At 36.9% G+C, this 14458-nt stretch overlaps 1 protein-coding gene across 15 annotated transcripts in view; it reads right to left on the reverse strand.

The window, feature by feature from the left end:
* GTDC1 (glycosyltransferase like domain containing 1) overlaps nt 1–14458 on the reverse strand; it is a gene marked incomplete at its 3' end in the record, with an annotated part of 460833 nt that overhangs the window by 68073 nt on the left and 378302 nt on the right. For 9 of the 15 annotated variants that reach the window (XM_082689515.1, XM_082689517.1, XM_082689516.1 and 6 more), the window contains 3 exons: nt 13132–13202; nt 12336–12427; nt 4892–7263 (listed from right to left, as the gene is read on the reverse strand). In XM_082689515.1, the coding sequence (XP_082545641.1) occupies nt 7180–7263; nt 12336–12427; nt 13132–13202 (247 nt within the window). Of the gene's footprint in view, nt 1–4891; nt 7264–12335; nt 12428–13131; nt 13203–14458 lie in introns of those variants that run through there. The other 6 variants (XM_082689513.1, XM_082689512.1, XM_082689518.1 and 3 more) reach the window with 1 other exon arrangement.

Raw genomic sequence — 14458 nt, forward strand, 5'->3', positions numbered from 1 at the left:
TCTCCTGCAACCTTCTTGTCCTCTGATTTGGCTGTGCCCTCCCCACTTTTTGACTTTCTTCTTCAGTAAAATAAGGAAGGTGAAAGAGCCTATTTGGAGTTTCTCTTTCCTTAGAGCTTCCCAGGATTGGAGAGAATCCTTCTGTTTTAGGCCAGTTGTTGTTAGTTCATGTTTTTACCACCCACCGAAGAATAGCACGGGATTAAGCTTATATTAATAAATGATGTTTATGACTAGTTTTCTAAATGCCAGAGTTATGATTTATTTTTTTAAATGGGTGGAGAAAGGAGATTAGCAATAAACTAGCCCCCAAGTCACTCAAAATCCTTGGCGTGACGCATCTTTATGGATGTTTTTGTCTTTTAGAGTTTTTTTTTTTTTTTTTGGTATGTACTTCTCATTTTCCTTTAAGTTTTATCATAATGAACTAAGTATTTTGTTGATTATTTACCTCTGTCCATCGCTTCAAACCCTGTATTTATTTTAGTTAAATTTATAAAGAGGTATTTTATGTTCCCCCTTTCTACTTTCTGTTTATAATTGTCCCTATTTATCCTTCATCCCATTAGGAATTTCACAATAAAACCCTGCACCAAATAAATTAAAATCTGCAACTTCAGACACCCAAAGAAGAGGACATTAATCCACTTAGTAAAATACCCAGACCTCCCCCTCTCAATTTCAGCTCTTCTTAATGTAACATTTAGTAATTGCAGCTGGCTCCTTATACGTTCCTCCCTCCCTTTCATTCTGAATCATATTGGCCTTGTTTAACCTTCATTTCCTTTCCTACCCCCCACATTTGTCCACGTAGTTTTCTTTGACCATGTTTGTCTTTCTTTTGCTGCCCGATTGAAAGCAATAAACAGAGCTTTCTGAGAGCGTAATACGTTCTGTTAAAATCCCATTCTATCTCCCCATTCACTATTAATGCTTTGTACCATTTTTATGTATCCTTCAGTTGTGTGGTTACTGCTCTATATTTTTCTGATTGATCATTAAGTTATGCTGGCTTTTGAGAACTGCCTCCATAATCCTGAAGCAAAGCCTTTTTACTTGGCATGCTCTTTGCCTTTGGAATGCCTTTCCTGGCAAGGACAGGCATTTCGGTTTGACTATGATTCTTAAGTTACAATTCAAGGCTAATTTGTTCAGTTGGGCTTCTCCTAGAAGCAGCTCTGGTTCTCACTGTTGAGTGCTCCAGGAGGTTGCTTAGTTGAAGGGTGTGTTGTAAGTACAAGATGTAATATTCTTATATTGTACTTGATTATCAGTTTTCAAAAACAGCTGCCTGCTTTGATATCTGTGTAAGGAAATATCAGAAGATAATATACCATTGGTATTTATTACTCTATAATTAAGGATGTGTCAGTGTTTCCTTTAAAAAAACCCCTATTTTCAGAAATTCATATCTCAGGCATAAATTTCCCTATGAATTACAGTCTAATACCATATTAGAAGTATCTTCTTTTTAAGTTATCCCTCCCCTTCCTTTTCTTTCCGGGGAAGTAAGTTTCAGGATGTAATTTCTGGGTTATCTGTTTGAGACGAGAGGGAGCATTCCCTTTGCTGCACAGTTAAAGGTGCTTCAGTCACCCATGCCACCTGCTCCCTCTGTCCTAGGCCTTTGCCACCAGGTGAGATCGTGGGGGCTGCCTCTGGATGAAAGGCCAGCCTTCTATCTATGTGGATAAGTAACTTCATCGTTTATATGATGTGAAAGGCAATAGAGAAGGCTCAGCTGTCCAGAAGTTTCGTGTGTGCTGCAGAGTTTGAAATTTTAGTACTAGGAATGAATTCTTGCACATTCCTCCTTTGTGGCCACTTAGAATTCAAATGCAACCACAAGTAACATGAAACAAATCTATACAAAGGTACTGGCAATTTATTAATCCATGTTCATTCTGCTAGTAAGAGAAGGGGAGGAGGATTGAGGGGAAAAAGATGGAGAGAGAGATTTGCCCCTTACCCCTCCTTTAAGGGATGGTCTTGGCTAACTGGATTGACCACAGCCTTCTGCACGTGGTTGTTCTAGACCTGCCCCTACCACTTCAGGACCCTTAGCAACTCAGGTTTTCCTAAGGGCTTAAGTTTCCCCACAGGTTTCAAAACAAATGCTTACCAGGAGGGCCAGGACAGTTACCTTAAATATATAAATGCATCTGAGTGTAAAGATCACAGGGACAGACAGGCCCATGATGGATGTCGAGGATAAATGTCTCCCCAGAGGCACAGTAATAGTAATAATAAAGATGCTGAAAACATTGGCTTCACTATATGATCTCTCATGCCTCTTTTAAGACCAACCATGTGGGCCACAAAGCAGCCCCCTGCTACCCTCTGCACCCTCTTGCCTAGGGGTCCAACTGTCATGCACACTGACCCTGGTGCTTCCTGAAAGACACATAGGTGACAATGACACCATCCCGTACGGGGGAAGGCTTATACAAAAAGTCTCTGTTTCTACAACATAGTCTGGCTCCTAAATATGCCATTATTTATGACCCCTTGGTTTTCTCATTTGTGAAATGATATTGGAAATATTAAAATTTCAAATATAAAGGACTTCACGTTCCTGGAGAAAGGTATCACACAAGTATTCCCGGAAATCACTTCTGGCATACTATCTTAGGTCTGCTATTTAAATGCAGTAATTGTGGGGATAAAAATACATTATATGTTTATAAAAAATAAAAATATAAAAAAATAAATGCAGTAATTGATAGGAGAGTAACATAAGCATCTTAAATCATCTCCCACGAATCATCAGTTCCTTGTATCAATTTATGAGAATAATTATGAACCTGTCTTAGGGTTGAAACTCATAACCATAGAGCTGCAACAGGTAATGAGGTAACGGGAGGTAATGAGAATGGGAGGATCCCTGAAGAACTAACCCCAAATTCCATTGTAGGAAAATGGGCTGTAGGGTGAACGAGGATCCCAGTCCCCGAAGTCATATGTACCTCATATGCAGGGAGGGAATTAATTCTAAAGGCATGAAGGAGAGCTCCTTCTCATGGATTGCAATAAAGGATTGACCCTGTCTTGAATTGACCCTGTCTTGAAGAGAAAAAGGCATAGGCACTACTGTGGGAAATGGTTAGTGTGGTTGGGAGCTCAGCTAACTCTGTGCTCTACCACACACCTCTGAATTTTCCAAGATGTGAAGACTGGCTCATGTAACATCTTTCTTTATCTTCTTCTCATTATCTTTCAAAAGGGGGTTTATAGAACTATGGTTTTCCATGTTGAGTTTGTAACATTACAGGAATTAGTGAGGAATGGTGGTCAGCAGCCCCAGGAGAAAGGGACCCATGGACCATCACGTCAGACTTCTTCAAAGTATGATTTGTTTCAGAATCAAGGTTAAGTCCCTGGCTCCTGGTAAGGGAAGGAAAGTCTTCTCATGCAAAACTGGCAGGGCAGTTTCTTCCACTGTCTGAAGGGAAATGGTTTTCTGACTGGATCAATAGTTTAGAGTCAAAAAATGTTAAGGAAGGCATGGTAGCAAAACTAACCGAAGTATTCATAGCTCCCATCAGAATGCATATCCAGTGAGAACATTCAAGACACACAAAAAGTCATAAAAAGTACGAATAGCCTTTGGATACTTATGACCCAACTTCAGAAATAAGCCACTAGCTACCGAGTCAACGTGCCTCTTCCTGTACATGTCTGTGCTTTGTACCATCACTCCTCTGACTTAATAGTTATCGTACATTTGGTGTAAATCCCTGTGGTTTTGTTGTTGTTATATTTTAATCAACAATATACACAGCTTTGAGGTGCACGTAGAATTGTTTGAATGTTTTTAAACTTTCCCAGTTACGTTTTAATGAACGGCTCTGAAGGGAGAGTATATTATGGAATCTTTAGTTGTCCTGTAATCTCAGTTCCCATTTTAAAATGAAACATGTCAGTGGTTTATAATATACTCTCTTCATTGTTCAACATAAAATCTGATATTAAAGGCCACCCAATTTTCCACTGAAACAGAAAGGCACTTAGGGTGATACTTGTCAACAGCCAATAGAAGAAAAAAACTCATGGAATATGTCAACATTAAAAGACAGCATGGGCTATCAGTTGAAAACCGATTCTATCATCCACAGAAAGTATCTTGAGACTTAACTGAAAATTTTATTGTGGCTCATAATATTTCTGGGTAGCAGATGCTTTCTCAAAAACAGATTTTACTTTTAAAAATATCAAATATAATTAACACCTTCACCATAAAATGAAATCTTTGCTTCCAGATGCATTTCAAGGTGTTGAAATGAATCTGTGTAGCCCTCTATGGCTGTGAGTTTTCATCGACTTACTGATTCTGCTGCCATCTTTATGTGGCATGTCTGAGCATCTGAGAGCCCGAGCAGGGCACTTAAACCTAGCCATATCTGAAGGATGCTTATTAAACCCCAAGCTTTTTTGAGGGAGGTCTTTTGACCTATCCCTGATCAACATGGTATAAATGCATAGCATAAGAGCTAGGTGCTCTGCTATTTAGCACAGAAACACCTACACAGATTGGGTAAGTTCATGGCAGGCATCCTGGACAGTGTACCAAGGTCTTAATAATGAGCAGACTTTGAAAGATATTTAAAACTTGAAATTGGCTTAGTGATTTATTTGAAAAGAATGAACAGAACTGAATGTTTCAAAAAAGAAAGATAGAAATTTCCAACATACTCAAAATAAGAAATAATGGGAGCATTCGATCTCTTTACTCAAAGTAAGGGAAATAGGAATTAAAAAATCAACTTGTATTCGCAATTATCCTGTGACCTCCCTGAAATATGGGTTAACTTAGCAATACTCCATCCCACCACATCATGGATTTGAGAAACACACAACACACGTGGACACACAGATGCACACACACTTCAAGTTTTCAAATGTTAAGAATTACACGTTTACAAAACTTTTTATTGTTTATATGCACTAATACCAAGTCTGACAGTATTGTTTTAAGAAATGATAACTTTAATGTAAATTTTTATTCTAGAAGGGATCCTGGGTTACAGCTAAAGACAAAAGCTGATTTGTATTTATGGGTACAGGGGAGAAAAACCCTCCAGACACAGGTAACTTTCAACTATGTCTACTATAAAAGGGGAACCCATTCTTTTCATGACAGTAAAACACAGTAAACTAAACCATTGTTTCTTGGCTGTGAGATTATACTTAATTATTTTGATAAGATATCACTGTGACATGGCATCCTTCTGACTGAAGCAAATTTACTGGTCTAGTTCATCTCATTAGATGATAAACCCTGCCCAAAGGGTCTAAGAACCTCTTAGGCATATTTATACCTTAACTTTTACACTCAAAAGGAGCACACCTGATAGATTCTGAGTTCCCCAGTCTCAGACCGAAATAATCCCAGAACCCCCAAAATAATTTTTTGGGGTGAGGAGGTAATTTGTTCAGTGACTTCCCCACAATGGATAGGACCTGAAGCCAGTGCTGTGATGCCCCACCATGTGTTAAAGATCTCACACAGGTCAGGGAGAGGACTATCTGCAAAGACAGGGCTTGCTGTTTCTGCTTCTCACTCTTCCTGCTTTTCCGTTCCCAGGCCTGATGGATTGTGAATTCCTCCTGCCTTCTTTGATCTGCAAGACTGACGCTATCCTGAGGGCTCTATCTGGCTCCCGGACCTTGATCTCTTTCCTGCTGACTATTTTGCTACCTGTCAAATGGGCCCTACCAGACTTCTGAATCATCGCCTGCTCTATCTCGGATGCCTGCTAGACCACTCAATCGTTCTAGAAGCCAGAAGGCCACACGTGGCGCTTGTCTACCCTCTGCTCCCTGGCTGTTCCTCACTCTGCAGTGTATAAAAGTTACTCTTTTCTAAAGCTAGGAAAGTTACAATTTACCTGTCAGTAAACAGAAGATGGTTTATCAACAGACTTTACCTTAATGACTACAAATGTTTACCTCCTGCTTTCCAGAATGCAAAGAAAATCTTGGAAATGTCATAATATCTTACAAACATTTGCAAAACAGATCCCTGTACATCCGGAAAAGAAACAATTGTATTCGTTGTCTCTGACACAAGGAAAGTGTTCAGCGAGAAACATACAGATAGATGTACACTCTTTACACATAAATGAGATATGCTAATTAAAAATTGCAGTAGGCACTTTATTAAAAATTTATTTTACAATCTAGCCGTTCAAAACATCTTTATATCAACAAATACAGCAGCTTGACTATTGGAATCATAAGTGATTTATCTTGAAAAGATTTTATTTGTAGCTGGATGCAAATATTTTTGAGGAATATTTCTACCAAAATGACTGTTTTAGTAGAAGTATTTTGATTTCTCTTTTTTTACCCCAGGAAAAAAAAATTAAAACAAGTATCTCAGTGTTCATTTTATGGGCAAGATGGCCCCACTTAGTGCGTTTCCCATGTTTGTCTAAATTACAGCTGTTTATCTCGCAACTTTAAAATAAATTAAATGCAAATGTAACTCTGTGAATCATGGGACTACCTGCCAGACCCCTTATTAATACCTTCACTTAAAAACCCCTGTGCCAGAGAGTCATTAATTTGCTAAAATAAAAGTGCTAAAGCAGCCCTTTGCCCACAGACAATTCTGAGATGGCTGCCCAATTAGTCTGGTAGCATCCTGATCCCCCGTTCAGACCCTGTGGCCCTTTGAGGACACAAGAAGGCTCCGATGATAACCTGGCAACCTAGGTAGAAACACAGCCAAGCGCGAGCTTTTGAAGCTGCAGTTTGGCTGCCATCGTGTCGGCAAAAAGAAAGAATTCAGGCACCATGTCATCCAGTACAAAGGATAAAAACGGATTCAACCGGAAATTCAATGTGGCACCACATATGGGATACATGAGTGCGGTTATACAACAGGCCACATATTTTTTTTTGAACAGTCTCCTCCATGTGATGCCGAGGACATGTGTAACCATCATAACGTCTCTAGGAATCTGTATTTAATTTGAGTTGGGGTGGTGGCAGGGATGGGAGATCTGAAGCCGCCACAGGTTTGTGGCAGATGGCTCTGTGTCAGCTATGACAAGCAGCCAGGCTCAGCTTCCTCTGCAGATTTTCTTTTCTCTCTGATCAGGTAAATATGGGCACACTCTGGAAAGTTCTACAGATTCTGCCTTAGGCTGCAAGTTTGTGACTTAGCCCCATCTGTCACAAATCTTCCCTAGGTTCTGTTGTAAGCAGAGACCTGAATTTACCATGTAGGGCTGCCCAAGAAAAAGGAGTCATTTCACCCTGTGAGGGGGAGGGAGAGAAGAGAAAGCAATGAAGAAGCATTAACAACCGAAAGACGAAAGTATGCTCAAAATTCATATTGCACATTTGCATAACTTACGTCAATTAGATATCAAAAAGCCACCAAGTAAATGGTTCTCGAGTTTCATCAACTCAGGAAATCCTGGTCTCTGATTGGTTTAAAGTGGAACTGTCTTTTCAACCGTAGGGGAAAGCTCCCGATTGTTCGCAAATGGGCGCATGCCGCGGCACACGTATTTCCTGGTTTGTGTTATGGATGACGGGTATTCAAAGTTTATCATCCAACTTTTAACTTTTATAAACACCAGATAGACAACACTCCTAACCCATGCATTTGCTGATGTGAATTTCACTTTTAAGTGGTTAAGGCACAAGAGAAATGCCATTACTGTTATGTGACATGTATAAAGCCCTTTGAGTTTACAAACAGGTTTATATTTATTATTTCATTATAGCAGTACCTCAGGGGGAAAATGCTATTAAGAATTTAAGGAAAAAAAAAATTCCTCCAAGTTAACAGATGAATCATATAGAGAGATTCACCTAGAGCCAGGCTGCAAATGAGTAGCAGAGGAGGAGGAGACGCCAAAACCTCTAACTGATCTTGATCCCCCCAAGTCTTTCCATTGTGCTACAGGTTTTTTGCTTTTATTTTGTTTAGACAAATCAAAGGACAAACAAGCCAAAGAAAATCAAGGGAGGGAGTGAAGACAGAGAGAGGGAGAAGACCAGGGAGGAGGGAGAAGAGATTGAGAAGTTGCCTGAAATTGTGCTGGTGCAGTTGAGAGATTTTTAGAAGTTCTAAAAATGTCACCAGCTTTTAAGTTTTCATTTTTAAGGAAAAAGAGTCATGATTTTGGAGGAGTGTTAATACAAGTGAGCAACACCTTGCTGACATCTGGAATACAAGCTCAAATTAAAAGGGGACTATAAAGTGACCGGTGTCTTGCAGGAAACTTAAAGTGGCGTGGCTGTGGTTCAGGGAGATAGAACCTGATATAATTAAGACAGCCACAAATGGCTTTTCTGGGCACTGAATCTGAACTGTAAGCTTAATCATTGTTTGGAATCATTTTGAGGCAGAAATCTGAAAATTCTTCTCTCCTCCAATTAAGACGAGGTTATAGAAGTTTCTAGAATGTTGCAGAGCCTTGAAGAGGAGAACAGAATAAAAATCAGCAGCTATCAGCTGAAAAATCTCAAGAAACTACAGGTCACTCTCAGAAAGTCCGAGAGAGAATGTATCTCTTTTTGCACACAAAATATCGCACAATTTGTAAATAAAAGGGAATGAGAAATAAGATGGGAATGAAGATCTACCCCATTTCTCTGTATTTATTTTACACAAGTGCCCTGTTTGTGCCCTGTGCTCTTTTCAATCTGGTAACAAGGTAAATGTCCATAATTTTTTCCTCTAAAGCATTTTAAAATATAATGATGAGAAATCTGTAAAAACACAAGGCATTGATCTCAAAAAAGTTGTTGGGAATTTTCAGTAAGTAAATTCACATAGTAAAAAATGAGGCAAAAATACAACTTCATGGTATTAGACTTATTTGGGTTGTAAAGGGAAAAGCATTGTGGGTGTAAGAAGTCAATACTTGGCTAATTATTTTACAGTTACTTCTAGAACCGTGTGTTTAAGTTATGTTTGGGAGTCACAGAAAGCTCTCTATCATGGATGAAATGAAACCTATTTTTAATCTGTGTGACAAGTATGTGGCCAATGTGTCTGACCTATTCGGAAAAGGAAGTGTCCTGAAAGTACGAGAAGGCTGCAGTGAATGACTCAACTTAGATGTAAACTTTTAAAAGAAATGTTTAGTTTTTTTTTTTTTAATTAAGAAAAATGGTTTTAGATTCTTAAAATAATTAAGAAACATTTAATTTCTGCATGCATTGGATTTCTCTTAAGAAAGATCTTAAGAAAAGTTTGTGTATGTTTGTGTGTTTGTGTGAGAGAGAGATTGAGAGAGAGAGGGAAAGAGTAAGGAAGAACATACTTGCATGCATGTGAGGAATTTAAACATTTCAAATCTGAAACCATTTCAGGTGAGAAGTCACCGGCAACAGTGTTCTGTAGTAGAAAAAGTCACTTAAAGAAAAAAAAAAGTATCCAATTCTGTTTCTGCTTTTCAGTTACTAGCATTCTGTTTCAAATCCTGCTTCAAGTTATAGCCCCCAAACTCTCACTCATATTGAAAGTATAATGTCTCATGTGAGAAGAAAGCCAAGTGTTAGTAGCCTTATTCTAGTCATTAAATTTCTAAGTGTGAATCCATATGAAAAATCCTATCCTAAAGTGAACCCTATGTGAAAAGCAGTTGAGATGATTTTAAAATGTAAACTTTTGACAAAAAAAGAGAGTAAGGTGTAAAAATGTAAAAGGAGCAAATTAAAGAATTCAGTGACATTCTATCCTTTTAGATCTTAGAAGCATATGTTTTATAAAAGCAAAACAGCACTGTCCAATGGAATAAGTCTAAAAAAAACCCCAACATTCTCTTTAACTGTACACACAAAGACTCTTCCATTGCATAAGAAAAGTAAGGAAAATACTGCCTTGGGGGGAATAATTTTCTTGTATTTAGTGAAAGCAAATGGTTACCTGAAAATGTGTATATTTAGAAAACATAAGGCTGGAAATACCATAGCTTATTATATTCTTAATGATAAAGTTTTAGAAGGCATTCTTTTTCTGTTTTGGTTCTAAGTCCCATTACAGTAACCAAACTAAATCTGTGGCCCTTCTTTGTGGTTTTTATCAGTTTCTCCTGACAAATGCATCCTAAAGCTTGATTATTTATAATTCTTAGACTAATTTATTAATTTTAAGACTAATCTTTAGATAAAATATCAGGATTTACACATGAGGACACATCTGAAAGTGTGTAACAGATTTATAAGAAAAAAATCCACAGTAGAAAAGACATAAAAAAAGAATCATACATATGAATTCTTACACATGCTGACGTATAAAGTTCTAATTTCTAAAACTCTGACATGGAGCACTTTAGGATGTACAGACCAAAAACATATGTAAAAAGCAGTAATAGGAAATAACATTTAAGGCATAGGTGATCTTTAAGCTGGGCGAGGAACAATCTGGAATGAGTGACAGCATTACCACTAAGCTGACATTGTTTCAGTGTTTTTCCAGTATTTGTTTGTAAAATAAATACTTATGGCCATGTTACGGAGTAGCTGTATTAAAATATTTCAACCACATGTCTGTTTTCTTTTGTCACTCAAGGCAACTTGTTGCAGTAACTTCTGAAATGGTTAAAAATTTGTCCACAAATTCTAACAGATAATGAGGCCTAACCTGAAGCAAAGTTAAAAACTGAGGCAAAGTTAAATACGTTTTGATGGTGGAAATATCATTCTAAGTACTTCAAGGAAAAAACATTTTCTTTCTTTCTTTTTTTTTTTTTGTATCTCTAGGAGATGACGGATGGTAATTAAACTGATGCGGGTGACCATTCCCCAAGATGTGGAGGTCAAGTCACTGTGCAGTAGGTTGTGAACTGACATTGCATTGTCGCTTCTATCTCAATAAAACTGGAAAAAAAAAAAAGTAACCCAAAAAACAAAACAAGCTAAACTACACCCAAAATTCCCCAGGAGGGAAGAACAAAATTAGCGAGTTGATGGTGAGCTCACTGAAAAGATCTCTGTGTCATAGATAGAAAAGGAATCCATTTGCATAAATACTTTTGATTCTGTTTCTTTGATTTTCACAGTCTGCCCTTTCCGATGGCCAGTGACGTGGAAAACGACTGGAGGAACATTTTATACAAAGCAGACCACAACTGAACTTCCAAAATCAGGAGCTGTGGATGGAAACCTTGGGAGGCTGTTTTGTCTGGGAAGCTTCCCCTATATTTGGTACAATCGTATTGACTCAAGGAGCAATACTGGAGCCTGGAACTGTTCAGTCAGCATTTTAAACTATTATGAGCTACCTTCTGAACCATTGCCAAGTTAATAGACAATGAAAGATAATGAGCTTGAAATTGGGTGTTAAATTGCATTTTTGGTTCTCTCCCTTTTTCTTGAAGTTTAACCGTTTCCTGCAGAAACAAAGTCCTGTTTTGATGTATCACTATGTAAATATGTATTTTAGGCCATGAAGAGGAAAAGGAGAGGAAAAAAGGGGAAGCACGCTGTATTTCATGTAGGAAGGTTATACATAACATGGGAAAATTAAAATACACTGGATTATAAAACTGCTAGATTGTAAACTATACTGAATTTATGTAAAATGAAGATGCTACATTCAAAGAATATAAAAAGGTATATTACTCATGGCCTAGAGCCACCTTCCAACGTCGTAAAGCAGATTTATCCCAGTTCAATTACTTAGACTTCAAGCAGGGCCTCTTTGTGTTGTGATTTCAACAATGTAAAATTCTTGATTCAAACAAGAGAAAAGAGATCATGAATGAGGGGACTTCATGATGATGCTGTTTCAACCATTTCTCCCTTTGCCATTCAAGGGAGGAGACTGGCAGTCTCATTCTGAACAAACCAAGGATTTTTAGGTCATTTGATTAAACTGGACGAGGGAAACATTTGGTTCTTGAAAATCATTTTCAAAGTAGTCAAAAAATGAACACCAAACTTCACAAATGTCATTCACCTGAATTTTTGAGGCCTGAAGATTTCATTATGATGGGAAGAAAGGCTTATCCTCATTAGTATAATTGTGGAATCTTTCCTTTACTTCCTTTTAAACTAATGAGTTACATTAATCCAGGTTCATTTTTATAAGCCTCTTGGGGCTAAATGTAAAGGACAGTCATCTTAGAAAACAATAAATTAAAAAAAAAAAAGCATGTACTGTGCATTAAGTGCACGTATTTCATAAGACCTAGGTTAATACAACTGGCATCCAGTTTAATTAATCCTTGTTAGTGTAACAACTAATATCCCTCCCTAGCATGTTTCCTTTAAACATTAGTATGTTAATTAAATGTTTTTTTTTTAAAGATTTTTCTTTGTACTTCAATATGGCATTTATACCACGTAAATCTCTCCTCAATATCTACCTTATAAAGATGTTTTCTTACAATATCTGGTCTCTTGCAGAAATTCTGGAGCCTTTTTGAAAGCTGTTCAGGTGTAGAATACAGATATTCAGCTGCAGGAAAAACAGATACATTTTTAATGAAACAAAAACCTCAAAGCACACACTCGATATTAGTCACTTTACTAATTAAAAATGCATATTGCTCTGTGCTGCCTCGTGTTTTACATTATTTAAGCATGATTTTATAAGGTTACCTCAGCTCACAAGGATGTTTAATGCTAAATAAGACTGTGTAGTTGTGCTGTTTAGACATCTCCTTTGGGTGATTAAAATACATTATTCTAATGTAACACAATGCATATGTGATGTATTTAGTGATGAGAATTTTTTTCAAAGAACTGGTACTATAGCCGTATGTACCCTGTAACAACAGTTGCATATTATTAACTAGTCAATTGTTTAAATAATTTGGTGTGACTTCCAGTCCTTGATTTTTCTCTGTGTATATCATTAAAAAAAATCTGTAAGCAATTGCAGCAACACTGACCTGCTTATAAAAATCCATCATTATGGGATGTGTATGCTAACAATGAAGAATGCTATTTGAAAACTTGCTTTTTTGTTATCTTAAAAGAACAGATGGTAAATATAAGCTTACTCTAATGTATTAAAACACATAAAATTTTCCTTAACACTAACATGTTGACTTGCCAAATAAACAATTGCTCCTGCCTAAGTTTATTTTCAAACTTTCTAATTTAGCATGAATCATGTATTAAATCTCCACAAAGATGAAAGTACAGTAAAGCAGCTACCTGGAAATATTTCGGGATAAACCAAATCTTTGGGACAGAGTGGGTAACAGCCACAATACACAGCTTCCAACCTAAAGGAATTTTAGAACGGGGATAAAAAAAAAATATTAAAAAGACATTACTATCATAGCCACAAAGTGGTTTTGTTTGCCTAAGTTAACAGTGTGAGCCCTGAGTTAGCTGGGACGAGAAACATGGTCGGCAGTACAAGCCTTAAAGCCAAAGTTGCTCTTTTAAAAGATTTTATTGATCATATATGAATTTCATTGAACAGAACCAACAGCATATGTTTTGTTCACTGAATTAATCAAAGCGCAGCTCTGCATTTTTTTTGTTGTTTTTAAAATACTGTTTAACACATTTTATAATCAGCAGATAAACACATGTAACAACATGGTAAAGTATGGACAGCTTTTCTTAATAATGTTGCAAAGCTCCAGAATGTTCATTTTTCAAAAATGTTTAAATAAAATAGCAAATACTTAACTTTAACATTGTAGTCGCAGAAATGATCGAGGCACTTTTAAAAGCATCAGAAAAAAAAAATTTACAATCTGTTGTGATGGGGCATTTTCATTTTAAGCTCATGCTTCAAAATAATTTGTTATTTTGCAGAATGCAAAACTATCCCCCCTCTTACTGAAAAATTCTCATGAAGATTACCTTAATGAACACTTCGCTTTCTTGGCCAAAAATTCGGCTAATTTCCCAGTTTATCAGAAAAGAATACTTTTATTAGTAAACAAGAAATAAACAAGAAAGTTTCACTTTCTGAGAGGATTTCCTCAAGGGATACCTATAAGAAGTTTTTTTTTTTTTTTTTCTTTTTTTTTTTTCTTGCCCTAGTAGTAAGAGTTAAGGAGAGGGAAGGTATTGCATCTTGAGGGTTGTTAGCCCTGCATAATGGCTATTGATCTGACATATAATAAACCTTAAAGAGACCACTGTAATTTCTGTTGGCTAGAAATTACACAGTGAAATTCAAAGCACTCTTTAAAATATGTTTATTTTATAAGAAACTTTGAATTGCATCCAAAATGTTGACCAAAGGCAGAATTTTATTTTGAACTACAGATTTTTTTAAACCCAACAATAATCTGAAGTTCTGTCAATGTTTACCTTGTTTGTTTATAGTGACAAAGCACATGCAATTTAAGCTGTTTTTAAGTGGGTGATGTTTTCCCTATTTTATTATGTTGACTGAAATTAGTTTAAATGAAAAGTATTTACTTCAAGCTGCAAAGTTTGGAAAAATACTGAGTTCAAAGTTTTGCTTGAGAACTGATAGAAGTTACAAGATAACACAGTGAATTGGCACCAGATCTAG

Source organism: Mustela nivalis (genome assembly GCF_964662115.1).
Source record: "Mustela nivalis genome assembly, chromosome: 11".
In the NCBI taxonomy this organism is placed as follows: Eukaryota; Metazoa; Chordata; class Mammalia; order Carnivora; family Mustelidae; genus Mustela; species Mustela nivalis.